A 27,067-nucleotide genomic window follows, 5' to 3' on the forward strand; every position below is an offset into this window, starting at 1 on the left:
TCTCATTTCCCCCCTTATATTCATTTCTTTACTGTCCACAATATTTCACTTAGATTTTATGAATTGTTGTTTTCTTAAAATATCTAATTTTCAGTTCAAAACAGAGTGCTTTTGAAATGGTGAATATATTTTATGATAATGAGGAAGAAATACTGGAAATCAAATGATAAGAAAATGGCCTTATAAAATGTCCAATGGTGGGGAAGTGGCCCAATGGGTCAAGCACTTACAGTGTAAAATTCTGCATTTTGAATACCCAGTGCCCAGTTAAAGCCAGGCATGTAGCACCTGGCTATACCTCAGTGTTTCTGTGATGAGAGCCAGGCAGGAGAACCTTTAGAATCCATAGCCAGCCTGACATGTGAGTGCAAAGCAAGAGATGCTATTGAAAACATGGTAGATGACAAGGACCTCCACATGTACACCATGACACATACATGGCTACACACACACACACACACAGAAAGAGAGAGAGAGAGAGAGAGAGAGAGAGTGAAAGAGAGGTAACACACACATATAAAATGTACCCAGGGCAGTATTTGTTTTAAAAAATAATTTACTTCAGGAATTTGAAAGACTACTTTATATGTAAACATGGTATATCTATAATTATAATGCTAAAATAAACTGCACATGATCTTTGAAAAAAAAAGTCTACCATTTTACTCCTTGGGAGACTGGTTTCAGTTCCTGTAGTCACAAGGCTCAGCCTCATAAATATAAATATTAGGGTGCTTAGCAACCAAATGTTTGTGTTGACCATGGCTGTGCCTAAGAACAATGTGTTTAATCAAATATTGAACAACATAAAAGGAACAAATTCCAGAAATGTCTAATTAAATTAGTGCATAGTTAGATTATTTGTAGCAAGTGCTTTGTTTTAGGAAAACAAGAAGTTAATAGTACAGTAAGGTCAGAGGTTTGGTGACCTGGGCAGGATGCTGGGGTAAGCGATGAGAAGGCAGAGAATTCTTGGTGCCTTTTCTTCCTCAGGTACAAGAAGTAAGTTTCTGCAATATAAGAAACATGAAAAAGAAACAAGGGAGCAATTGCCAAAGTAAAAAGTCCTTGTGCTGTCTATAATATCAGAGGACTGTGTTCTTATGGAAGGCTTGTGGAAGCGCAGCCTCGGCAGACCACAGCTACTGTGTGACATTTGCTTATTTTGTTATTACCATTAGTATTGTTGCTATTACTGTGTGTGTGTGTGTGTGTGTGTGTGTGTGTGTGTGTGTGTGTGTATGAGTGTGCATGCACTCATACATGGCTGAGTGAATAAACATACTATGGCACATGTACAGACATCAGAGACCAGCTTATGAGACTCAGTCAGTTCCCTCTTTCCATCATACATGTGCAAGGACTTAAACTTGCATCCGCAGGGTTGGAGACATGTGTCTTTACCTCTGAGCCCTCTCCTTGCTGACCCAACCCTTGCTCCTTGGAGTTCAGGCAGTGGTGAGGAGAGGGGACTGAAGCTCTTTCAGAGAATCCAAATTTGGCTCCCAGTGCTCACATCAAGCAGCTCCGAACAGGCAGAAACTCTCTAGCTCCAGGGGGTCCAACTCCTCTGGCTTCTGTGGGCACCTGTATTCACCTGCAGACACACACACACACACACACACACACACACACACACACACACACACACGCACACACACACAATTTAAAATAAAATATTAAAAAATAAAGTTGAGACGTGAAGAGGTCAGCCTGGGAATAGAAAAATTATATCTGCACCTGACTAAGCTGAGATTGAATTTGTGATCATGCGAAAATGATGTTTATAGGTAGGATCTTGGATAAGTAAGATGGTTGCAAAAGGGAAGAACAAGATTAAAACTTATTGGTTGATACACAATCTGAGATTTTTTTTCTGGAGTAGTTTTGTACAGAATCTTTGTTTAATCAAGGAGTCATTTCGTTTAAGATTAACATAAGCCTTGTGCTGTTTTGCTAAATGTACTTGTTCTGATATTTGTAACCTGAGTACTGAGAAATGGTAGGAGTCAAGGCAGAGCAGGCTGAGGAGGAAATGTGCCACCTCCTGACAGTCCATCATACTAACTGCTCACAAGGGAATTGCCCTAGTATTGCAGGAATACTGTGCTGTCCTATCAGCTTACAGAGGTTCTGCTTCCCACCCACAGGAGAACTGCTTCAATGAAAACTTGGAGGGAGTGCCCACTTTTAGAAAACATGGGTTGTTAACGAGCCACTTAAAAGGGTCCCTGGTGCTAGAGACCTTGTTCTATGCATGTCTGTACCTCCTCCAGTCTATGCTCCACCTGCATTCTGTCTGCTGCATGGAGTAAATGGGGTGGGGGCTGGGGAGCACTTAGGATCAAAGCCCCGAAGTCTTAACTGTGCCCAGAGGTCACCAGTTCTCTACACATATTATTATTTAATAGGCGTGAATTTGTGCTTTGACCAATGATAAATTTGAATTGAAAGCAGTTTACTCAAAAATTTGATGTACAGGAAGCAGGAAAGATGGCTCAGCAATTAACATTGATTGTTCTTGCAAAGAACCAGAGTTCAGTTCTACACAGTGCCTCACAACCATGTTAATTTCAGTTCCAGGAGATGCAGAGCCCTCTCCTGACCTCTGAAGACATGCAAGTGGCATGCATACATGCAAGCAAGTATGCATACATACATACATACATACATACATACATACATACATGTAAAACACTCATCTGATAATAAGTTAGGGATTTTCTATCCATATTCAAACATCTTTGGTCTTTTAGAAATTAGAAAATGTTGTAGAATCTTTGTTGTTTAAAGTTTTGATTCTGACTTCTGTGGGTGCTGGTGACCTTTCTCCATTCAATTTGATGTAATTCTTTTGTTGTTTAAGATTTTTAGAGCTGGGGAGGGGGTAGTTAAATGGTAGAAAACTTGCACTACATGTGGGAGGCCCTGCACTTAATCCCTACCACTACAAATAAAACAAAAATAAAGTAAGACATATGCATTTAAAATAAGATTTCTCATAAATGGCTAGAATTGGCTAGCTTTTCCCACATAAGATTTTTAAGAAAATATTTTCTATGGTTTATGTGTTTTTGAGACAGGGTCTCCTATAGCCCAGGCTAGCCTGAAACATGCTACTTGACAAAGAATGACCTTGAACTTCTGATCCTCCTGCTCCCATCTCCCAAATGTCAAGTACTAGAGATGCAAGCATAGACCACCATGCTCAGTTTTATGAAGTGATGGGGATAGACCCCGAGGCTTCATGCATGCTAAGCAAATGTTCTTCAGCCGAACCACACCCACAGCAGTATTGTTCTAATTGGAAACTGATTTTTATTTTTCTTGGTTCGAACTCTTTGGCTACAGTCACTGAAGTGAGGGAATGACTAGTTTAGTTGATCCAGAGGCTCAGCAATATCATGAAGGGTTTTGATGTTCCTGTGTATTAGTTAGGGTTCTGTTGCTGTAAAGAGACAGCATGACCACAGCAACTCTCATAGAGAAGAACATTTAATTGGGGCTGGCTTACACTTCAGAGCTTTAGTTCATTATCATCACTGCAGGAAGTATGGTGGCACATAGGCAGACATGGTGCTGAGAGTTCTAGATCAGGATCAGCAGGCAAAGGAAAAGAGAAAGACACTGGGCCTGTTTTTGGCTTCTGAAACCCTGAAGCCCCACCCCCACCCCCACCCTATGACATACTTTCTCCAACAAAGCCACACCTCCCAATGGTGCTACTCCCTGTGACCGTATGGGGGCCGTTTTCACTCATTACATCTGCTCTGTTAAATGGACTACTGGAAGGAGAAATTGGACTGGAGAAATGAGCTTTGACCTAGCAGTGTGTATCTTGGTGAGTGATAACTAAAATTCTGAGACAAGGAAGAAAGCTACAATGAGTGTCATAAAGAACACAGCAGTGCTTGCTGAGTGCTAGGACATTAATTAGGCTCCGAGAGTCAGGTTGTACCTGCCTGCAAACTCCACCTTTGTCACACTGTCTACATAATTAGAGAAGTGCCACATCAAAATAATGAGAGCTAAGAAGGCAGTGCGGGCCTATAATCCTAGCTGCTAAGGAGATGAAGTCAGGAGGAGCACAAGTTCAATGCTACCTGAGCATCGTGTGACACTATTTCTGGAGAGACATGAATAAACATCTTCTCACTCCAGATAGGGGCCTTACTACAAACCAAAGTATGGATACCATCCCATCTAATTGGTGAAACATGAGTTTCTTGGGGTTACTTTTGGGAGCAGAAATGACTCAAAGACGGCTACATCACCAAAAAAAATCTCCCTCAGCACAAGTGGCAGCTCACAAAAGCTGAAGTATATAGCACAGCCTGCAGGTAACAGGTTGGAGAGTGTCTTTTTCAGGTAGTTTAGTTGGTCTGAACTATTTAAAGATAGCTTAGTTATCTGAGCCCTCTTCAGGTGGCTTAGTTGGCCTCAGCTCTTCCAGGATTCTCTAGAGTAATAGAACTTATAGCATAGTGCCTCAGTCCACAAGACTGAGTGTCTCAGCTGGTATTCAGGATATGTTGGCATCCTGAAGAAGTAAGCTCTAATGCCAGTGAGGCCATGGACTTGCTAGAAAGACAGGGGCAAGCAAACAAATATCAAAGGCTTTCTTATTTCATGTCCTTACAAAGGCTACCAGCACAAGGTGTGGCCCAGATTAAAGGTGTGTCTTCCTACCTCAAGATCCAGATTAAAGGCCTGTGTTTTCCTATCTCAAAGATATGAATTAAAAGTGAATCTTCCTACTTCAAATTAAGCAAAAATCCCTCACAAGTTTGCTCCCATTCTTGGATTTTAGTTAATTCCAGATGTAGTCAAGTTGGCTACTAAGAATAGCCATCACATGTGATCTTCCTCTTCCGCATAGCTCAGCTTGTTTGAAAGTGTCTTTCCATCCTTATGGCTTATATATTCTTAGGGAGGGTCATATATATTCTCAGTGAATATGGTCAGTTTCAGGGACTTCCTGAAACTTTTGAGTTGTTTACTTCCTGGACTTAACTAGTTTCCCCGGAAGGATGGAATGTTCCCATTAGAATATCCTATATTTTAAGGAACTTCCTTTCAAGATGGAATGTTTTATTTGGAAGCAAATTGGTGTGCAACAGTGGGCCACAGAATGTGTTTAAGACAAGGCTGAACAATTTAGAAAGACTGTGTCTCAAAATGAAAAAGGGCTGAAGCTAATGCACAGTGGTAAAGAATTACCTGGCATGCAAAAGATCCTAGGCATTATTTTTAATATATTTATATGCGGATGTGAAATATATTTACATTATGTTTATATATTACCAGCAATATTATGAAGGATTTTGATGTTCCTGTAAATATTAACTGTGCACACATATATCAGGATAAAATAGATAGATACAGATATACTGAGTGTATGTATGTATGTATTAGTACAAAGGCAGGTAAATAAGACATGAAAGACTACCATAGACGAGAACTTTCCAGGAACTTTGAAAGCTGATGCAAAGAAAGAACAGTAAAAGGTTTGACCTTAATGAGCCATGAACAAGAAGAAAGCTAGTCATGTACTGCCAGTGGTAGACTACAGTAGCAAGCTTTCTTTTTTTTTAATTGGATATTTTCTTTATTTACATTTCAAATGTTATCCCCTTTCCTGGTCCCCCCATAGGCAAGCTTGTTCTCCAGTCCATTAGGACTTTAAGAGCATGAGACCTAGTGAATCCTGAGAAGTTGGTAAAAACTCGTCTAGATACTCCCATGCCAGGATCTGTTTGGGTATATAATTTGGAGTAATCATATACTCTGCATATTCTGATGGTTATATAAGGAAAGCCCCTCTGAGGAATCATGTTTGGATCACTTAAGGCAGGTGGCCCATCATCAAAAGCTTCATGCTAGGGTTTACAGAGGCTTCCCTACCTGCTTAGACTAAAGCAATGCATGTAGGGATTCATAGCCCCAGACAAAGCTCAAACCACACAGCAGACAAGCTCTGTGCCTCACCACACCTCCAAAATTAAACAGGAAAGCAGACAGACAGAGAATTGGAAAGCCAACTATGAAGATGATAAAAACTTACTAAGTATATGATAAAAACTATTCTAAGCCCCATCCCACTCGTCAAAGTGACTAGGAATTATGAGACCTAAGAAATTCAAATTAGCAACAAAAGACATCTAAACTAGGAAAATTAATATCTATATATCCAGAATAATATATCCAGAATTGTATCTATAAAAGAAAAAATAACTATTATGAAAAACAAGCTATTAGAAATTGAAGGATTAAACATGTGACCATAAAAATTATCCCTTTCATATTAGATATGAATGCACATACTTGGCATGGGTTTAAATGAACTGAATAAATAATTGATACAATTATTAACAGTTACCTGCCAAGAATACACAGGAATGAAAGTGAGGTTTGTGCAGTATGCTTATATATCTCCTTAAGATTTTATTTATTTTCATGAATACAGTAAGAGGAATAACTTCATTTAAATATTTTGGAATTTATCAACTAGTAATTAATATAGTAGTTGTCTATCCCTTATCCACAAGGGCTATGCTTCAAGACTCAGTTCCTAGCAAGATATAGTACCATATTCTTTTAATCACAACAGAAAGCAGAGGTACATGGATCTCTGTGAACTCTAGGCCATTCTGGTCTACCTAGTGAATTCTAGGACAGCCAGAGTTACATAGTGCACCCTATGCAACAAAACAAAACAAAAATCCCCCTTCAGTCCTAAACCACCTTAGTTAGTATTAAATCCTACACACACAGTTTTCCCTGTACCTTCTTTAGTTACTTTTCTATTGTGTTAAAAGATCATGATCAAGGCAATTTATGAAAGAAAGCATTTAATTGGGGCTTACAGTCTCAGAGGGTTGGAGTCCATGATGGCAGAGCAAAGCATGGCAGCAGGAACAGCTGAGCCCTCACATCTTGATCCACCAGCAGGAACAGAGAAAGGGCACACTAGGAATGGCAGTAGCCTTTGAGACCTCAAAGTCTATCCCGCCCCACCACAGTGACATACCTCCTTCAACAAGACTATATCTCCCAATGCCTCCCAAACAATTCCACCAACTAGAGACCATGAATTCACCCATCTAAGCTGTTCTCAGATTTAAATTGCTCACAATTCTGACAACTGTTATGAACTCCACTGTCCCACCCCATCCCACCAAGGGTAGCCATCACTTTGCCCAATGTGCTCACATTCTAGAAGCTATCCTGCTCAGTGATCAGATCTACTGCTGTTTCACATAGTGTCTGCTTTTAAGTAATCTTTACATAGAAGCCCCAGGACCATAGTATAATGTCACTTAACATACTTCATCAGGTAGGCCTTGTAAGTATCTCATTAGATAGTGAACACAGTATAATAGGATATGAAAGAGAGCTTATTCCTACAACTTTCATTGCATTATGACTACTTATCATGTGCTTAATATATAAATTAAACTTTGTCATGGGCACACAGGTGTGGTGGACTGAGAATGCCCCTAAAAGGCTTAGATGAATAAATACATGGTCCCTAGTTGGTGGAATTGTATGTCTAAAATGGTTACACAAAACACATCTTCTAATCTCTTCACCTGGTGACATGCTTATACTTGATTAGCAGCTATTGCTCATCACTTAACAGTCTGTGCCACAATAGGCTTCTATCAGGGGTATTAATGTGTGAAGCCCTTTAACACAGCTGGACACTCTGGTATTAGAGCTTTTTCTCTTATTAGCATATAACTGTTAATGTTCTGATTCCCCAGTACTTCTGTGATGACTTGTAAGAATTTTGTGTCTGGATGTAACCTGGTGATATTCTGCTGTATGATGTCACTACTTGTTACATGGTCTGATCTCAGTAGTGTCTAGTTTGCTTTCTATTGCTGTGATAAACAACATGACCAAAAGTGACTTATGGAGGAAAGGGTTTATTTGAACTTATTGCATACAGTCCATTATAAAAGACAATCAGGGCAGGAAATCAGGCCAGGAACCTGGAAGTAGGAATTGACCCAGAGACCATGAAGGAATGTTGCTAATTGGCTTGCTCCCCCTGTCTTGCTCAGTCTGCTTTCTTCCACAACTCAGGACTACCTGCTAAGGGGTAGCACTGCCCATAGTGGGCTAGGCCTTCTCACATTAATGTTAATCCAGAAATGCCACAGGCCAGTCAAATGGGAGCATTTCCTCAGTTGAAATTTCCTCTATCCAGATGACCCCAGCTTTTGCCAAGTTGAAAGAAAGAAAGAAAGAAAGAAAGAAAGAAAAGAAAGAGAAAGAGAAAGAAAAAGAAAAACTAATGGTAATGGTGGTATCATGAAACAGGCAAGAAACTGGGTCTGTCTTACCCTGCAGACTGCCTCCAGGGCAGCAGCTCCATCTCCCTCCAGTGATTGTGTCTTCACCAGTGCTGTGTGGAGTCTGCCCTATGCACTTGAAGTTTGGAAACCAGCAGAGCTCCTATCTGGGGCTCCCCCTGCTAAGCTATGTCCTATTCAGGTTTAGCCCTTCTCTTCCCAGCAGTTGAGGTTGCTTGAAACCTTTTCCTCTGGTTCTTAGGGACAGAAAGACTAGCATTTTCTGCCAAAGTTTTAATTCCTCTGCCTGTTTCTTACCGAGACTGTCCCCAGGCTTTAAATGACGTGAGAAACAACCAGACTCTAGAGTGTCACTTTATTGCAAGGTCACTTTGGATCTCCCCACTTTTGGTCAGTTCCCCAAACTGTAAGATGGGATCTCACTTGGGTTTTGTGGGGTTTGTTTGAAAATGTTAAGAGCATAACCTTCTTAGTTAAATATGACCCACCTGGCCAATACGAGTCCTGGCAGGTGTTCACTTGGCTAAGTGCATCTTTAAATAATAACAATGTGAATATTTTAAGATATGGAAAAATATTTTATTTTGAAATAATGAATTTTAACTATTTCAAAATACTTTTGCCTTAGGAAAAAATCTAATGATGCTGAAAGCTGTGAAAGAGAACTTAGAAAACTGAAGTTTGAGTCCATTATCACTGAGTCAAGGTATATACTGAAAAATTTTAATAAACATCTTAATAACTGAATTTAAACCATATTTAGAGATCATCTTATTAAGAGTGTGCATCCTGCTATTTTCTTGCTTACATATGTAATACCTAATTGTACCCCTAATACCTCACAGTTGTTCCCTGCTTCTGTCTCTGCCTACAGTGGCATTACTACTATTTTCTTTGCAGTGGCAAAAGCAACTTAAGGGGAGAAGAGTTTGGTTTTGTGTTCACGGGTTAAGAAGGAAAAGAGTCAGTCCATAGGGTGGCGGACACACGAAGTGCGTTGTCTTGTAGGCAGGGAACAGATCAATGCTGGTGCTCTGTGGTTTTCCTTCTCTCGCAGCATGATATGACCATGCTGGGGCAGTTCTTCTTCCTCTATTAAACCTTTCTCAGAGCAGCCTTATAGATACCCCCAAAGAAGTATTTCCATGATGAGTCTAAGTCCTGCCAACCTGGCATTGAGATACACAGTAGCAGCTCCACCCCTTGCCAACTTGACTTCCAAACACATTACATCCTGGCCTCTGAAGTCACTTTTTCATCTTGGGACACATACCCATAGTCTTTAAAATCCCAACACTTTCCCAAAACCTAGAGTCTCTTCTCAGACCTAAGGTAGTTAGTCTGTTTAAGTAAACTATTATAAAATAAGAAACTAGTGTGCACACTTCTACACTGCAGAGTAAGCATTCCCATTCTGAAGGGGAGAAGCAGAATTGTAGCAGGGTAAAACCTAACCAAAGCAACTCAAGACCCTTTAGGACAAGTACCAAATCCTGCAGTACCATGTCACACATCCAGAGCTTGTGAAAGAATTACCCCGCCTTCCACAGCATCCGTCACATTCTTTCCACAAACTAGTCCCCAAGGCCTAAGATCCACATGCTCAGTTTATCTCACTCTTTGAATCCAATTTCCCATTCCCACTCCCACTCCCATTCCCATTCCAAAGGGGAGGAACAGAATTGTAGCAAGGTAAGATCTAACTAAAGCATCTCAAACCCACCTGAGCAAACACCAAATCCTACCATAGCATGTCACACATCCCACCTTAAAAAGGGAGCTTAAGGATGCAGGGGTTGGTTTTAGCTCATTTTTAAGAAGAACGCAGCTAATTATGACAGGGAAGACATGGTAGTAATAGTGTAAGGCAACTAGTTACATCTTACACAGTCAGCAACTAGAGAGCAGTGAATATGTGAACCCAGATTCCTTTTTTTTTATTCAGCCTGAACCCCAGGCTGTGGAATGGTGTTGCCTATGTTCATAGTGTTCTCTATGTATCTTCCCTCTTTGCTTAAACCTTTCAGAAACACCCTCATAGACACATGCAGAATCTATGGTGAATCTCAGTCCAGCCAAGTTGGTAATGAAGATTAGTAATCACAATGGGGGAAATTTAGCATCATAGAACTATCCATGTTTTTAACATCTTTGTTTTGATTTTTAGTTATATCATGATCAAAATTCAAATGAAAGTTCTAAAAAATATATAATCATACTATAACTATAAAATCATAGTATCTAATGCATGTTCAAGATATTTTGTTTTTTATTCCTTTTAGGCACAAAAGGCTACTTAAAGAAAAAGAAGACTCTTTAATTACTTGCCAACAACTATATAAAACTGTACAGGAAGAGCTGACAACAAAAGAAAGACAAGAGGAAGATATAAAACGAAGAATCAACCTCACAGAAAATGAACTAGAGATGACTAAATCTCTCCTGCTTCAGACACAGGAAGAAATTTTAACACTGAAAAATGAAAGGTGCAGTCAAGAATAATTCCTTAGAAAATGTTATCTTTAAATAAGTATTCACCATATATTTAAAACACCAATGTGGATATTATAATAACATTAAAGTCAGGACTTATGACACATTTCACAAGTAAGTTTATTGAACTTCATTGCCTCTCTCCCAAGTGATCAAGCTGCGTCTCAGCCTGATTAACTGCTGTGTAAACCTTCCAGATGGACAAGGCAGAGACGTTGTTCTGGTTGCATGACTTTCAGAATTTTATTCAAATATGATCATTTGTGAATATTTATAACCTTACCCAAACATTGACGGATTCTGGCTTTTGACGTAAAAATGTTTGCTGGCTTTTTACCATTCTTCCTTTTTATTGACTCCTCTTTAACTGTCTTTCTGAGGCTCCATAAAGGCCGTGTCAATGGCACTGAAGCATTTCGGCGCAGACTCTCATGATGCTTTGTTCTGACCACTTACGTTTGAATTAGCATCTTCTGAAATAACATTTCAGCTCTGCTTTCTTTCTTGGTTAATTTGCCTAGAATGTCTTCACTCCTTCTTTTGTTTTAATTGTATATCTAACATATAGCATAAAATTTGTTTTTCCTTGTAATTTTTTAAAATAGAGGCAAAGAGAATATTCCTTTTATATGTATTGATCGAATTATTACGTTCTAGAATATAATAAGCCTTATAAGGACAGAAGAGGGCCAGCAAGATGGTTGGTAAAGACCTGGTAATCTGAAGGTGGTGTCAATGGGACTGATTTTTACTTTTCATTATTCTCTGTACATAGGAAGCTGATGATTGATGACTATTTGTTATTATATAATTTAAAAGACATGTTATTAGTTGCTTTTGGTGCGTGTGTATGCTGGCACACACACCACAGTATATGTGTGGAGGTCAGAGGAAAACTCTGCGGGACTCGTTCTCTCCTCCTACCCTTATGCAGGTTTGGTGGGTGAATTCAGATTGCCAGGCCCTTACCAACCATATTGCTGGCCATCTTCTATCATTTAGTCTCATTAAAAGTATTTGTTAGTATTATGAGTACCATTTACACACACACACACACACACACACACACACACACACACACACACAATTTTAGTTCTCCTTCATAATGATAGCTGTTTTCTGAGAATAGCTCTGGGGTAGGGCTGCAGTAGTAGATGGCAGGCATATTATAATTAGGTAACTGGGTTTGTTGCTCAGAACTCTTTCACTCGAATTCTTGCATGGATTATGGGAATCATCTGTTTGTACTGCAGGCTGGCAGATCTTCAAGAAACAAGGCCTATCTCCGTGCTTCATGGGCTGATTTTGTTTCTTCTTCTCTTTAAGAACACTGCAGAGCTAATGTCACCCACATTTCTTCCTCACTTTGAGATATGTTAACCTGATTCTTGCAACAATGTTGTCTTTGTACCTACCTGACTCTTCATCAACCTCTTTCCTTCTTCCTTTTGTAATTGTATCGTATATGCAGAGGTCATACGTTATATGCCACATATAACAGCAGATAGCATGTTAGACTATGCTGCAATCTAATAAGCGGGAAATTTAGAAAAGCCAGGCTTTTTCAAGGACTTCCTGCTGTAAGACTGAGCATGCATAAATGTAACAGAGACTTGTGCATGGACACTGAACTTGAAGATCACTATAATTTACACACACATCATAGTATAATATTAGAAATACATACTGATGGCCCTAGGCACATCAATCACTTCAGAAATGTCCCGTATGTATATGTAATATGGGTTAACAACCAGTGGCCATAATGATTGTCAATCTTCTGAAAACAATTAATGTATTCTATAGAGAACATACATAATTACAATCCTCAAAAAGATACATTGTAATAAATAAAATGCTCAGAAGACTTTGGTCTAATATCTTGGTCATTTGAACAATTCATGCTATCTAGGACTCCGTTTTTGATGATGCTGGAGCAAGGCTTATCTGTGTACTCAGGTGAACTCTGTCTGCCATGGTGGGCACTGAGCTCCTCCCATCTTCTAAGTGTTTCTGAAATTCTTCTTTGAGGATCAGTCTAAGTACATGTGATCTACACTATCATTGGTGTGATAAACATTAGGAACAATGTTTATTAGGAACATTTGCTTCCCTTAGGAACAAATCAATACAACTTAGAAGCAATGGGAAGTAATAGACATATTTAGTAGTAGATACACACCTGTAATCCCAGCATGGAAGAGGCCAAGGCAGGAGGATCACTTTAAGTTCGAAGTGAGGGCAGGCCAGTCAAGGCTACATAATATGACCCTGCCTCAAAAACCAATAAGGAACACAATGGTGAAGCAAGGGCTCTGTACTTTGTAGGCTTTTGAGTTAAACAAACATAGATTTGCCTCCCAGCTTGGCCACTGTCAAGCTTGGGTAACCCAACTATATTAACTCATTTCCTTATGTGCAAACTGGGCGTGCTAATACCAGTTGCTCTGCATGATGTAGCATGTAGCAGTGTGCCTTGCAGATGCTCTGAAGTATTATTTCTTCTAGTTTTTTTTTCTTTTTTTTTTCTTTTTTTGCCCTAGCTCCTTGAAGCATCGTTTTTATAGTCTGTTGTCACTATGTAGGTACTTAGCAAGCATCTGTTGAATTCAGTTTGTCTTGTTATTCATGATATGAAACAGTTAATCCTTGGGGTGATTCCATTTTGATGTCATTATCAGAGCATAGCATTACCAAAGGATGGACTCAATAGTGTCTTCAATAATATAACAAAAATTTCTCCCCAGACTCACTATCTTCTCTGGTTTCCTATTCATCAACAGCTTTGAGAAGAGCACACTTGCCCAGCTTCTTATGCCATAGCACACTTGCTGTTTTTAATGGAGGCAGGAGCTGTAGCAAAATCAAAATTATCTCTTTGATTGACAATGTGAAGACATCTCTAAAAGAACAACTTGTGAAATGGGACCCAAAGCTGTTGTTTTGGCATTCTGGTTTGACGTTTGTTTGCAGTTACATTTTTAACTATAATTAAGGGAATCTAAAATTTTGCATTTATATAAGAAATTAGAGTCTCATTTTCTCTTGGGGTTGAGAATTTAAAAGTTAGCTTTTAAAATAAATATCCTTAATTTCAAGTATATCCTAATTTGCCTATTGTGTCAACTCTGAAAATTTTAATTAAAAAAAAAATCTCTGGTGAGATTGCAGGGTAGTGTGTTAGAGATAGCCGTAGTTCCATTTGAGAAGCTTGCAGAAGAAAGGCAACATGACACACTGCAGAAAACCCTACATTGGCACAACCGGCACAAGCTTGGCCACTTGTGAGTTATATCACCTAGTGATTGGCTCTCTGGCCTTCATTTCTTCTAACACTGGGAGAATTGTACAAACATATTTCTAAGGAGTGATAAGAACCATTGCATCCCCAGAAACACGAGCAGCTCCTGACACACAGCAGGCACTCGGTACTGCTAGGCAGCTAGGTGTCTGGTAGCTGGCTGTGGGTGTATTTCATCCCCATCAAATCACTGGTCACAGGATTTGAAACTGGGAAGCTCCTCCCAAATTTTCTATGGCTTCTGACTTGCTGAAAATAGGAGCTAAGCGTACAATAGCTGTGCAAGATTCTTATGGAAATCTCCATTATTTGATTCTTAATAAACGCAAGTTTAGGACTTAAATCTGTGACATTTCCTATAATTCTAAGACATCATTATCTCTGGAACCAGTTCTGAAGATGTTCAGTATCTACATGAATGTAGCTTTAGCTTCTTGAGACATGAATAGATCTTTATAATTAATGTTATTATCTTCCCCAATTCCTCTAGGTTTCTAATAAACTGTAGTCAGAGTTAGTCCTTTTAGCTTGTTTCTGTACAAGAATGCATTCTCTTATCACTGTATTGTAATCTTAGTGTGCAAGTCCTTCCATGGGTATACTGCCTGAGTGTGGTTTTCATTTGGGGAATCAGGATTAGTCATCACTATATACATTATTCATTGCAAATTCTATTCTAATTCAGTGAGTTCTTAGAATACCATGCGTATGCCTTCTCTCTTTCTTATCCCATTAAAGACTTCTTTCTTAGAGGCTCAGCAAGGACTCAAAGAGGTAGAAAGGTCTTTGTTCCAGTAAGTACAGGTTCAAACAAAATCTCCCTCACAGTTGTACATTCACAGGATAAGAGTTTACTTAAACTCCTTGTTCTCTGTGTTAAGTCCTAACAGACCTAACAATGTTCACTTTTCAAGCCATGTTTGAACCTAGTCCTATTTCAGCTGCTGTAGCCGACCAGACCTGAAGTTTTTATTCTAATGTGCATGAGGATACTGAATGTGGAATGTATTCTATATTTCATGGTTTCAAAATTAAAACTGTTTGGGGGGGATACTGGAATTCAGATATCTCAGATATTCAGTATTCTATTAATTGATGACATGACTGGTTCATAGTATGGGAAAGGGAAGGGCTTTTGTTGGAGACACACACACAGAGAGAGAGAGAGAGAGAGAGAGAGAGAGAGAGAGAGAGAGAGAGAGGAGAGAGAGAGAGGGGAGAGAGAGAGAGAAGTATTAATAGACTGAAGATGGTCATGAGAGAAGCCAGAGCAGAGGGAGGGGCATGGGAACCTAGAGAAAGGGAGAGTAAGACAAGACAAAGAGAGAAAACTGTGGGAGAGACCGAGGAGACAATGGGAGGGAGAGGGAGACACAGAGCAAGCATAGCCACTCATAGTGAGCAGTGTGCTCTCTTTGGTGGCCTCGCACCACAGCCTGCCAGACAGACATGCTTTTAGAAGTCCTGTTTCCAGCAGGCCTCCACAGGTGCCAAGATGGTGGAAAGACCCATCTGACCACTTTTAATGAACACATGGACAGCCATGTCTATTCTATGCTCCTAACCCTTTTAATATTTAATGCCATTTTAATTGAAGTGCTTCTTTATTCCTATTGATAGCTGTTCATTTTCTTGATCAAATTTACTATAATAAGATTTTAGGGTTTTACCAGTTGAATAATATTACTTAAAATTAGACCAGTATACTTGTGTACTGTTGATTTAATTACAAATAACCTTATTTTTAGTGGCTAAGGAAACATAAACATGTTATCTTACACTTCTATCTTATTAGAAGTCCAAATGACTTAACCACTATTAAAAACTTGTTCATCAGAAAACTAAGAAGAGACTTAAAAGACAACTCATAGCTTGAAGTAATATATTTGCAAAAGATATATCTAATAAGGGATTTGTTTCCAGAGTACAAAAAGAATATTAGAAACTCAGCTTTATGAACATAAACAGTCAATGAGCAAAAGAGTTGTGCAGACATCTTACCAAACAAGGCTAGTCAGTGCATAAAGAAATGAGACATCCCATGTCTATACATTTACCTAAGAAAAATGAAACATACAAACATGCATGGGTACAGTGACTTTGTTTGTAATAGTCAAAGTCTGTGATCAATCTAAGTATCCATCAGAGGATGTAGAGAAAATGCTGTGGTTGCATTTGTACAATGGAACACTACTCAGGGTAAAAATAAATGAACTAATTAATGATGCACAGTACAGCATAGATAAATTTAGACAGAATTGTGCTGAATTAAAGATGCTACAACAAAAAAGAATACACAATGTTTCCATCCATATAGAAAGCATAGATGTATGCTAAAAATGGAAACTCAACAACAAACACACCATAGATTCACTGGAGGCAATACAAGAAACAGTAGATTACAGGGGAGGGGGCAGGGGGAGGGGGCTATGCTATTTACACTCAGTTCTTACTGGACTTGGTTACTTGACATTGAAAGGTGAACATAAGTTTTCAAATACTTGTTTTGATCATTTTTCTTTTCTGTCGGTTGCAAAAGCACCATCCTCAGGTAGAACTTGCTCCTAAAGTGGGATCCTGAAACAGTACCCGTGGAGGGGAACAGCAGATGGCACGTTCTGTGAGCAAAAAAGAAGCATTTGTGTTGTAGGACGTGAGGATTCAGGTGTAAAGCTTGAGAAATTATTTCAGTAAAACAGCAGTCGGGTGGAAAGCTGGGTCCATGAGTCGTACTCAAATTTATCTGAGCTGCAGATAAAATTTAGGGATTGCCAGCGCCTAGAAGATGGGTCTGCAGCTGAGAAATGTCCAGAGGAACACCACACACACACACACACACACACACACACACACACACACACACACACACACACCCCTGTGTGTTTCCTGTTGTCACCTCTCCTTCCCACCCTGAACCCGCCCATTTTGCTTTACTTCCTCTGCTCCAGCTTAAAGATGGCTGTGCACATAATCAGAGCCAGCGCTTCTGCCTCACACCCAAAGACGATTTTCTTTTTTAATTCTCTAGATGTTAAACCACAACTGTAGTGACTAATTTGCCTGTCTCCAGGAACAGAGAACAGTGACACCCTCTGCTCAGAATCTGCTCAGGCGGCACCTTGATCTTGACCTGGAATTCTCCTCCTCCCACCAGACCCTGCTCCTCTGTACTCTGGCTTTGTCAGTGATTTTTTTCTTCACAAGTTCTTAAAAGACCTGTAGATAGCTTAATGGACATCATCACCAACCACTCAGTCCAGAAAAGAGAACCTTCCTTCCTTTTAGCTTTGAAGCCCCCTTATGCCCATCCACTCTTCTCTTCAACTGTGGCAATCATCTCAGCAGTCTAGGATAAAAAGGAATACCCTCAAATTGATAAAAAACATTTCCTAACCTACAAACCTGTTATGCCCCTGCTTTTCTGTAATTTTTAATCAATTATGTTTCTAGCCCCAAAGATGCTAGACTTTACACGTGATTTATCTTCCCAGAATTAGATTCATGGGGCTTGGGATATAGCTCAGGGGACAGCTCTGCCTTAGCATGTGTGGAATTCTGGGTTTGATGCCCAGTGCACACGCAGAACTCGTACTGTGCGCGCTGTTCTGTGGTTTTGCCCTTGTGCTCAGTGTTCAGTTCCAGAGATTTGAGCACAGTGTGTAAAGAGCCTTCTGATTCCTGATCTCTATTGTAACCTGAGAGACACCACAATTTATCAGTCTGTTCCAACTTTCTCTCATAGGTTTTGACATATGCAGAAATATCATTCTTGTTTAGTTCTAAGTATATTCAAATACTAATTATTATTTTTAGTTTGACCTATAGCTAATTCAGAAACATTTAAATTTTTTCAAGCACATGGAGGTATCTTATTTATACTTTGTAACTGACATGTATTTTTACAAAATGTAAACTCTATCTTATTAGGATTGTAATCTAATGTATATGCATTTTAAAAAATTAGTTGCCATGTTAATAACATAAAATAAATAGATGAAATAAAATGTAATGGCATTTTATTTAACCTTTTATATCCACAACACATATCAAATCTTTTGCAAGCAATGAGCAAGAGTTATGAAAGAGGATATAAAGTCAATTGTTTTTCTAGTAATAACTCTATCATGGATTTTTAATTTTTGGTAGTGGATAAGTACATAAAAATATATTATATAGTGACAATATAAAATCCATTGTGAGGCCACACAGCCTCTGTTCCCAATGGCTTCAACTATAGAGAAGTTCATTGAGTTGTATAGTCTTTGGGTGTGTCTGGTTAATTTTAGTGTGTGCTTTTTTTTTTATTTGCTATGTTTTTATAATGTTTAAAATAAAAAATAAATGTACAGACTTTAAAAGTTGTTGTAGGTACTTTAGATTATTGGTCTAAATTTTCAAATTTGACATGTCTGTCACATAGCCCATCTCAGCCGTATTTAAATGCCTAGTACTCTATGCTATTGGACAATACAAATTATAGTAAAATGGCTGTCTAAATTTTTAGATTTGATGAAATTTATTTTTGGGCCTAGTGTATAGTCAATGTCATAAGAACTAGAAAATAATTAGGAGTTTTTCTACAACTTGCATGCAAGGTTCTCCATTCTAACCTCAAGTCAGCCTTCTGATTTGCAGTCAGTCTCCGGCCTTCCCCAGACTACCTCTCTATGCTCCATTACAGCTCCCGATGCAGCCTGCAGCTGCACAGTATGCTTGCATGGCTATTTGCAGCAGTCCTGGAATGGAGTTTTATAACTAAGGGAGCTGGGTTGACTTTTTTTGTGTGAGTTTGTCCACAGTGGTGTAGAGTTGTTAGTTTCTGCTTTAGAGCTATGCTAATTTCTTTATTTTGAACCTATTTTAAGTTGAAAAAACAAGTTTAAAATATTCATAGTAAAATAAGCTGATTATCATCTTAGCCTCCGAAGAATGGCTTTGTTCTAAAGTCTGTCTGCCGGGCAGCACTGTTCACACGCTCCCCTTTAATATGTGGCTGTAAAGTGTCCCCACACAGTTCATCTCCGTCTTTACAAACTGCCCTTGTTTTAGGGCATTTTGTGTGACGAACACAGAAGTACAGTTGCTTATTTAGTTTGTATTGCATTCTCTCTCCTTCTACCTTTGTGGGCATTGTTATTTTAATCTTTCTATTCCTCATCTTTTTCTGTTCATTGTAGGCTTTTTAGGGAGAGGATTGTTGGAGTTTTGTGTATTTTCTCAGTAAATTTTTTTCACTAACAATATGTTTCATCTCTATTATTTTAGTTGTTGCTATTAAAATTCTATGATGCATATTGAATGCATATCTAATGAGGACAAAAATTAATATCTTGAATTCAGCTCAAACAATGCAAAGAGCAAGGCACACTTGAGCTCTGATACCTTCTTGACACAACCTACATTTTTCCAAGATTGCAAGAGATTTTTTTTTTGTTAGCCTCTCTAATTATATATAATCAAAGTTACTTTATACAGATAATATTAACTTGCACATACTACATGCCAGCCTACTATATGACTTTCAGGGCAAAGTACAAAATAAAAATGTAGGACCTTTTGTTGAAACTGGAAGGTTTTTCCTGTGACAGTCTTCCCCTCAACCTGTTAGGGTGGATTTTGTTTTTATTTAATGTCACACTCCCTCAGACATGGCACTACCAGAGTATAAGAATAGACTCTTGACTGGTTTGGTTCCTTAGTATGAGTCCTGCTCCACTGAAGCAGAGCATGGTAGCAATGGGTGAAAATGGAGAATGTATGGAGCTGGCAAGGGCTGAGATGGGATTGGAATAGAGGCTCCAAGATGCTAGCGCATGCTTACTACTGTCTTAGCTAGCATTCTGGTGCTGTGAAGAGACACATGACCATGGCAACTCTTATAAAGGAAAACATTTAATTGAGGCTGGCTTACAGTTCAGGGGTTTAGTCCATCCTTGTCATGGCAGAAAGCATGGCAGCATGCAGGCAGACATGGTACTTGAGAAGTAGTTGAGAGTTCTACATCCGGATCAACAGGCAGCAGAAGTGACAGCCACTGAGCCTGGGTTTGGGCTTCTGAGACGTTAAAGCACACCCCCTAGTGATGCACTTCCTCTACATCTCCTAATAGTGTTACTCACTGTGAATCTTTGTGGGCCGTTTTTACTCAAGCCACTACATTCCATTCCCCCGTACCCATAGGCTTGTAGCTGTGTCATAATGTGAAATGCATTTAGTTCAACTTCAAAAATACCCATAGTCTATCATAGTATCAGCACTGTTTAAAAGTCTAAAGTTCAAAGTCTCTTTTGAGACTCATGCAGTCTCTTAACTGTAATCCCCTGTAAAAATCAAAATGAAAAACAGACCACACACTTCCAGCAAACAGTGCCACAGGATATGCATTACAGTCCAAAAGGGAGCATACTGAGGAAATCATAGACCAAACCAGACCGAAAGCCAGCTGAGAAAACTCCAGGCTCTGCATCTCCATATCTGATGTCAAAATGCTCTTCAGTTCTCCAACTTCTTTCATCTCGTTGACTGCAACACACTTCTTTCTCTTTGGCTGGTTCCACTCCCGGTTAGCAGCTCTCCTCAGCAGGTAGCATGTCTAGAATCTCTTACATCGTTGGGTCTCCAAGGCAATTGAGGCTTGACCTTCCCAGCTGTACACAATGGCCTCTCCAGGCCTCTCCAGGTGTGCTCATGCAGGAGCACACCTGACACGTGCCTGGACTCGGCAGCTTCTCTTAGTTGAGGAGGGAGCTTCTATAACCCCTTTCTTCTGTCCTTGACTCTAAAACTAGAACCACATGACCTAAGCTGCCAAGTTCTGCTGCTCGCTGAGGCTGGAACATCGCCCCTCATTCAATTTTATCTTGACTTTTTTTTTTTTCCAATGGTTAACTCCACTGCCTAAGCTTGGCTATTGTAGTACAGGCTGGCCTTGAACTCAGAGATCTGCTTGCCTCTGTCTCCAGAGTATTGAAACCAAAGGCATATACCACCACCATATTCTTTAATTCCTTTTTGTAAGTTGGAAGCCTCGATGGGTGGGGTCTTGCCCTGAGGCCACTACTCCCTTTATTCCCTCTAATGCCTGGTTTTAATCTGTTTATTTCCTTGAACATAGGATTTAGCTTCTTTCTACTTCCCGGTGCCTTTTTTCTCCGTTTTGTATTTTTTTGTTGTTCAGCTTGCTCCTTTTTGTTACAGATATTCATAAGAGTGAACACTGAAAACACATGACAGAGTCAATACTAGGTTGTTTTGAGATTTCCTCTGCCAACAGAATTAATATAAAACTCTTCACGTTAGCCTCAGGCAGATTTTTCAAACGAGCAAAAAGCAGCCACATTGTTAGCCAAAATATTATAAGAATAGTCTTTAGGACACATAGAACACATAGACATATTCTTCTCTGAAACCTCAAGCCAGGACCCCGCAGTTCAGACAGACCCCCACTGTCTTCCATGTTCCTACTGTGCTCACCCTTTAACCCCCACTTAGTGTTCAACTACTTTTCTAAAAGTCCAAAGTTCCAGAGTCCACATTCCTCCAAACAAAAGCATGGCTGGGCCTACCACAGCAGTACCCCACTCCTGGTGCCAACTTGTCTTAGGGTTTCTATGACCGTGAAGAAACACCATGACCACAGCAACTCTAATAAAGGAAAACATTTAATTTGAGCTGGTTTACAGTTTCAGAGGTCCATTATTGTCATGGAGGAAAACATGAAAGAGTGCAAGCAGGCATGGTGCTGGAGGAGGAGCTGAGAGTTTTACATCTTGATCCACAGGTGGAAGGAGACTGTGTGCCACACTTTAGCATAGGAGACCTCAAAGCCTGCCCCATAGTGACACACTTCCTCCAGCAAGGCCACACCCACTCTGACAAGGCTATGCCTCCTAATAAGTGCCACTCCCTATAGACCAATGGGGGTCATTTTATTCAAACCACCTTATCTATCTCATTTCACTTTAAAAACACAAATTAAGTTCTTTATAAATTTCAGAATGGTGACTTAAAAGCATAAAAAATGGGCTTTGGGCATTAGAAAGGACAGGGAAAATGTAAGGAAATAGTCTGTGGAGAACTTACTGCTGAAGTCTGCAAAACCTTAAAATAGAATTACACCATTCCCCCTTTCCTGCTATGTCCACTCCAGTGCAGTCTGCTTGGGTAGGCCTAAGGGTCTGAAAGCAGTCACAAGGCAAAGAGTTTCAGGGAAACTTTGCCTCCTTCCTGGAACCTTGGCATTCTCGTAGCCTGTATACTCAAACCCTGTCCCTGTGTTAGTCTGGTGTATGGATCCATGTGCTCTTTTTCAGTATTGTTTTATTATAAGTGCCTTTAAGGATTGATTTTGGACATATAGCTGAGCCTCCACCAGTGTTCCAATGGTTCCTAGAAAATCCTTGAAGCCAATGGTGAGCTTGGAATTCAGTAAGAATGTTACCTATTCAGTAACATTCAAATTCACTTCTAGTAGAGACAGTGAAAATAATCAGGCATTACAAAGTACAGAGCTAGGAAAGCTCAGGGCTAGTCTGCATAGTAATTACTTTGGACAATAGCCGAGTCATACCCAAACACAGGAATACACAATGGCCTAGCAAATAGGTGGGTTGCCGCATGAAAGAGTTAGTGGAAAGGAACTCTCCTGGTACAGGTTTCTTCACTAGGCCCAGAGGTTTAAAAGCATAATCAGGTATTTACTAAAGAATCCCTGGTGGTGGGTTTAACAATAGACTAGCATTGCATCAGAGCATTCACCTGGCTCCATTTTAAGTGGTAAAAAAATTGGACAGCTTGATCAATCAGACTTGCTGTCCATCCTTGTGAGTCTTGCCTTTCAGTCTCTCCACAGGTGGTTCNCCAGACCCTGTTCGACTGTCCCGCCGGCCGGGACAACATGCAATACATATATGTGAATACATATATATGTAGCTAAGTAAAGTTACACCCCTTGGGATGATAAGACTCCTCCCAAGAGCCATAATAACCTAATCTAATAACCTCCCCCAGCCCAGTACCTGATGTGAGAAACCTCCTTTCAGGATGTAGGCCAGGGAGTCTAAGAGGGTCTCCAAAACAACATAGGCTGTTGTGCTCGGTTCCTTGCCCAGAAGTTTACTAAAGATGCTGTACACTGTGGACATAGGCCTGTGTGGAGGAGTGAGCCAGAACTGACTTAAATGCCCCCTGAGGACTAGCTTTCACAAGTGCCATGAAGTGAAAGCTACAAATGGAGGAAATCATCATAGTCCCATGAAGCTGTGGCCGTTATGAACCATAATAGACACTATCACCTAAGATATCCCTAAAGGGGCAGTAGTGATGCTGTGTGTTGACAATAACTAACAGACAGCTTTACAACTGAACTTAAGGCTGGCTTAAAAGAGGGAAATAATACCTAGGGAAATTATAATCCTACCCAATACACGTGGATAGCAAAACTATGATATTAGGGCAGATTCCACTTATCCTTTAACTTTGATTTTAGCTATTTGGCTAGGTTAAACACAGCAATGTCTTTAAACATTTATCACGTCCTTGTGATGAAAATATTCAGCATACTTTCTTCAAGCTTTTGGAATTGTGGCACACAGTTAACATTAGAACAGCAGACCCTCTTACTCCTAACTGTAATCAGTCCTCACTGAGCAAGTGCTTCACTTCTCTCTACCCCCAGCCTCTCCCGCCTCTAGTAACTACAATTCTATCCTTAAACTTTATGAGATCAACTCTTTGTAAACCACATATGCGTGAGATCATGCAGCGCTTGCTTGTCTTTCTGTGCCTAGCTTATTTCACTTAACACAGTGCTCTCCAGTTCTAACTACATTGTCACAAATGGCAGGAGTGCCTTCTTTGTAATTGCCATAGTATGCTGTTGTTTCACCAAACTTTTCTGTATTCCCGTGATAGATACTCGCTTCTTTCCATTTCTTGGCTATTGCTGCAGTACACATGGGAGTGCAGATGTCTCCTTGACATACAATTCCCCACCCCCTTTAATATGTACCCAGCAGTGAGATTGTTGGACCAGATGGCAGCTCTATTTTTAGTTTTTTTAAGGACCTCCCATCGTGTTCTCCAAAATGGCTACACTAATTTACATTCCCAACGACAGTGCTCCCTTTTCTCCTAATCTGCAGCATTTCTCATTTTGGAGTAGCCATTCTTACTAGATAAAGTGATATAGCTCATATAAGCTTTGATTTGAACTTCCTAGTGATTGGTGGTGTTGAGCATTTTGCACATACCTGTTGAGTCCTTTGCTTGTCTTCTCTTTAGAGATGTTTACTGTGTATCATATCAGGTTTTTGCTGTTATTTGAATTTCTTATATTTGGATGTTGACTCCTTGTCAAGCTGTGTGGTTTACCAGTATGGCCTCCCATGTGGCAGCTTGCTTCCTCAGCCTGATGGCTGCTTCCTTTGCTCTGCACAAGGTTTTTGCTTTGTCATAATCCCATTTGTCGATTTATGCTTCTGTTTACTGTGATTTTTACGTCTTCTCTAAAAAGACCTTGCCCATTAAGATGCCCTAGTATTCTCCATAGTTTCTTCCAGGAGCCTCATTTTTTCAGGTCTTACCTGTGAGCCTTTAATTCTCTTTTAGTTTGATTTGGCAACTGGTCAGTTAAGGGATCTAATTTCATTCTCTGCCTACTCAATTTTCTGATCATTATTTATTGAAGTGACTGTCCTTCCTTCCTTCCCTGCATGCTGAGTGTTTGTTAGAAGTACATGGTCATAGTGTGGACTCACATGCCATTCCCTGTTATATTCCAATGGTGCTTGTGTCTGTCCCTGCCAGTTCCCTGCTGTTTGATTATTACAGCTTCACAGCTTATTTTGAAATTATTTAGCATAATTCCCTCTGCTTTTCTTCCCTTTGGTAAACACTGTTTTGTCTACTAATGCTCTTGTAGGTGCACATACGTGTGTGCATGTGTGTGTGCATATGCATGTGTACATGTGTGTGTGCATGTGTGTGTGTGTGTGTGTGTGTGTGTGTGTGTGTGTGCGCGCATATGCACATATGCATGTGGTCCAGAGAACTTTTAATTGTTTTCCTTGGTTCTCTAAAGATTGTCTTTGATAGGGATTATAATGACTCTATAAACAGCATTCAGCAATATGTACATTTTAACAGTATTGATTCATCTAATTTATAAACACAGAATCTATTTCAATTTAATGTGTGTTCTCTTCAGTTTTTAAATTCAGTTTTATATAGTTTCAGTGTGGAGATCTTTCACCCTTTTAGTTAGATGTTTTATTTTTTATAGTTACTGAAAAAGTAGGATTACTTTCTTGGTTTCTATTTTAGATAATTTACTATTGGTGTTTAACAACAGTCATTTTTACATTTTGTATCCTGCAAATGTTTCCTGTAATTCATCCTATAATGTTTCCTAAATTTGTGTATTAATCTCTTTAGGTGTTTGGTGGAGTCCCAGTTTTTTTTCTGTGTAAGAGCATGTCATCTGCAAATAGCGACAATTTCACTTCCTCATTTCCAGTTCAGATGCCTTCCTCTCTCTCCTTTGCTTGATTGCTCTGCCTGGGGCTTTCAGCGCTATGCTGAATACAATGGGTGGACTTGCTCTGGATATTATGAGAGAATGTTTTCTGTCAGATTTTTCTTATGCACTACAAGATTAGATGCTGGCTTACTGTATTCTGTTGAAGTATATGTATGTTACTTCTACACCTAAGTTGTTCAGTGTTGAGTGTTAAATTTTGTCCAAGGCATTTTTACCAATTGAGGTGATCAAATAGCTTTTGTCCTTCATTTTGATGGTGTGCTTTATTTTGCTTATTGATTTATACATGTTTACCTATTATGGATAATGATAATCTTTTTAAATTTTGCTAATGTTTTATTGAGGATTTTTGTATTTGTGTTTATCATGGTTATCAACCTGTTACAACTGAGATGTTCTTGTGTGGTTGTGGTAACAGTGGGATAAGGGTGGCATCAGTGACTGGAGAGATGCCCTCATATTGAATTTTGTGGAGTAGTGTTAGAAGAACCTGACATAAGTTCTGCTTTAAATGTTTGATTTGAGCACACAGTTATCTTGTCCTGGGCTTTTCTTTGATGAGAGACTTGGTTTTTAAATCACAGATTTAGTTTCATTACCTGTTATTGTTCTCATTGGTTTTCTTCTACATCCTGGCTCAGTCTCTGGAAAGTGTGTGAGTTCAGGAAATTATCAGTTTCTGTGTTATCCATTGTGATGTCTCTTTTCATCTCTGATTTTTTTGTTGTTGTTGTTGTTAGGGACTCACTATGTAGCCCTGGCTGCTGTCCTGGAACTTGCTATGTAACAAGGCTCAACCTCACAGAAATCTGTCTGCTTCTGCTAGGATTAAAAGAGCATGCTACCACATATGGTCATATCTGATATTTTAAGTCTTTCTTATGTGTACATAGGGTGGGGGGTGTATACTTAAATCACAGGCCCTCATGGGGAGCAGAGGCAGACGTTGAATATCCTGCAGCTGTAGTTACAGGTAGTTGTGAGGCACCTTATGTCGGTTTTCAGAGCCAGCTCAGGGCTTCTGTATAAGCAGTACATATTTAACAGTCCCCAGCTGTTCAGACTTTGATTTTTTGTGTTTGTGATAATTTGTTTTTTTTGTCAACTTGACACACAATCAGGTCATTCAAGAAAAGGGAACCTCAATTGAAAAAAAAAAAATGCCTCTATCATATTGGCCTATAATCAAGTCTGTGAAATGTTTTCTTTTTTTCCCCCACATATTTTTATTAATTGAGAATTTCATACAATGCACCCTGATCATACTCACTTCCCATTCCTCCCAAGTCCAATTTCCCACCCTTATGTCGGCCCCCGCCCCAAAATACACCAAGTCCAATTTGCATTGCACAGACCTTAGCATGGCCTCCAGCAGTAGCATGGCCCCCAAACATGAACATGAGCCACAGACAT

General features: G+C 39.5%; 1 protein-coding gene across 2 annotated transcripts in view; it reads left to right on the forward strand.

Moving 5' to 3' along the window:
• Lekr1 (leucine, glutamate and lysine rich 1) overlaps positions 1-27,067 on the forward strand; it is a 151,338-nt gene that overhangs the window by 95,993 nt on the left and 28,278 nt on the right. For both annotated transcript variants that reach the window (XM_021196847.2, XM_029537186.1), the window contains 2 exons: positions 8,950-9,027; positions 10,604-10,807. In XM_021196847.2, the coding sequence (XP_021052506.1) occupies positions 8,950-9,027; positions 10,604-10,807 (282 nt within the window). The remainder of the gene's footprint in view (positions 1-8,949; positions 9,028-10,603; positions 10,808-27,067) is intronic.

The sequence above is a fragment of the Mus pahari genome, chromosome 4 (genome assembly GCF_900095145.1).
Source record: "Mus pahari chromosome 4, PAHARI_EIJ_v1.1, whole genome shotgun sequence".
NCBI classification, from domain to species: Eukaryota; Metazoa; Chordata; class Mammalia; order Rodentia; family Muridae; genus Mus; species Mus pahari.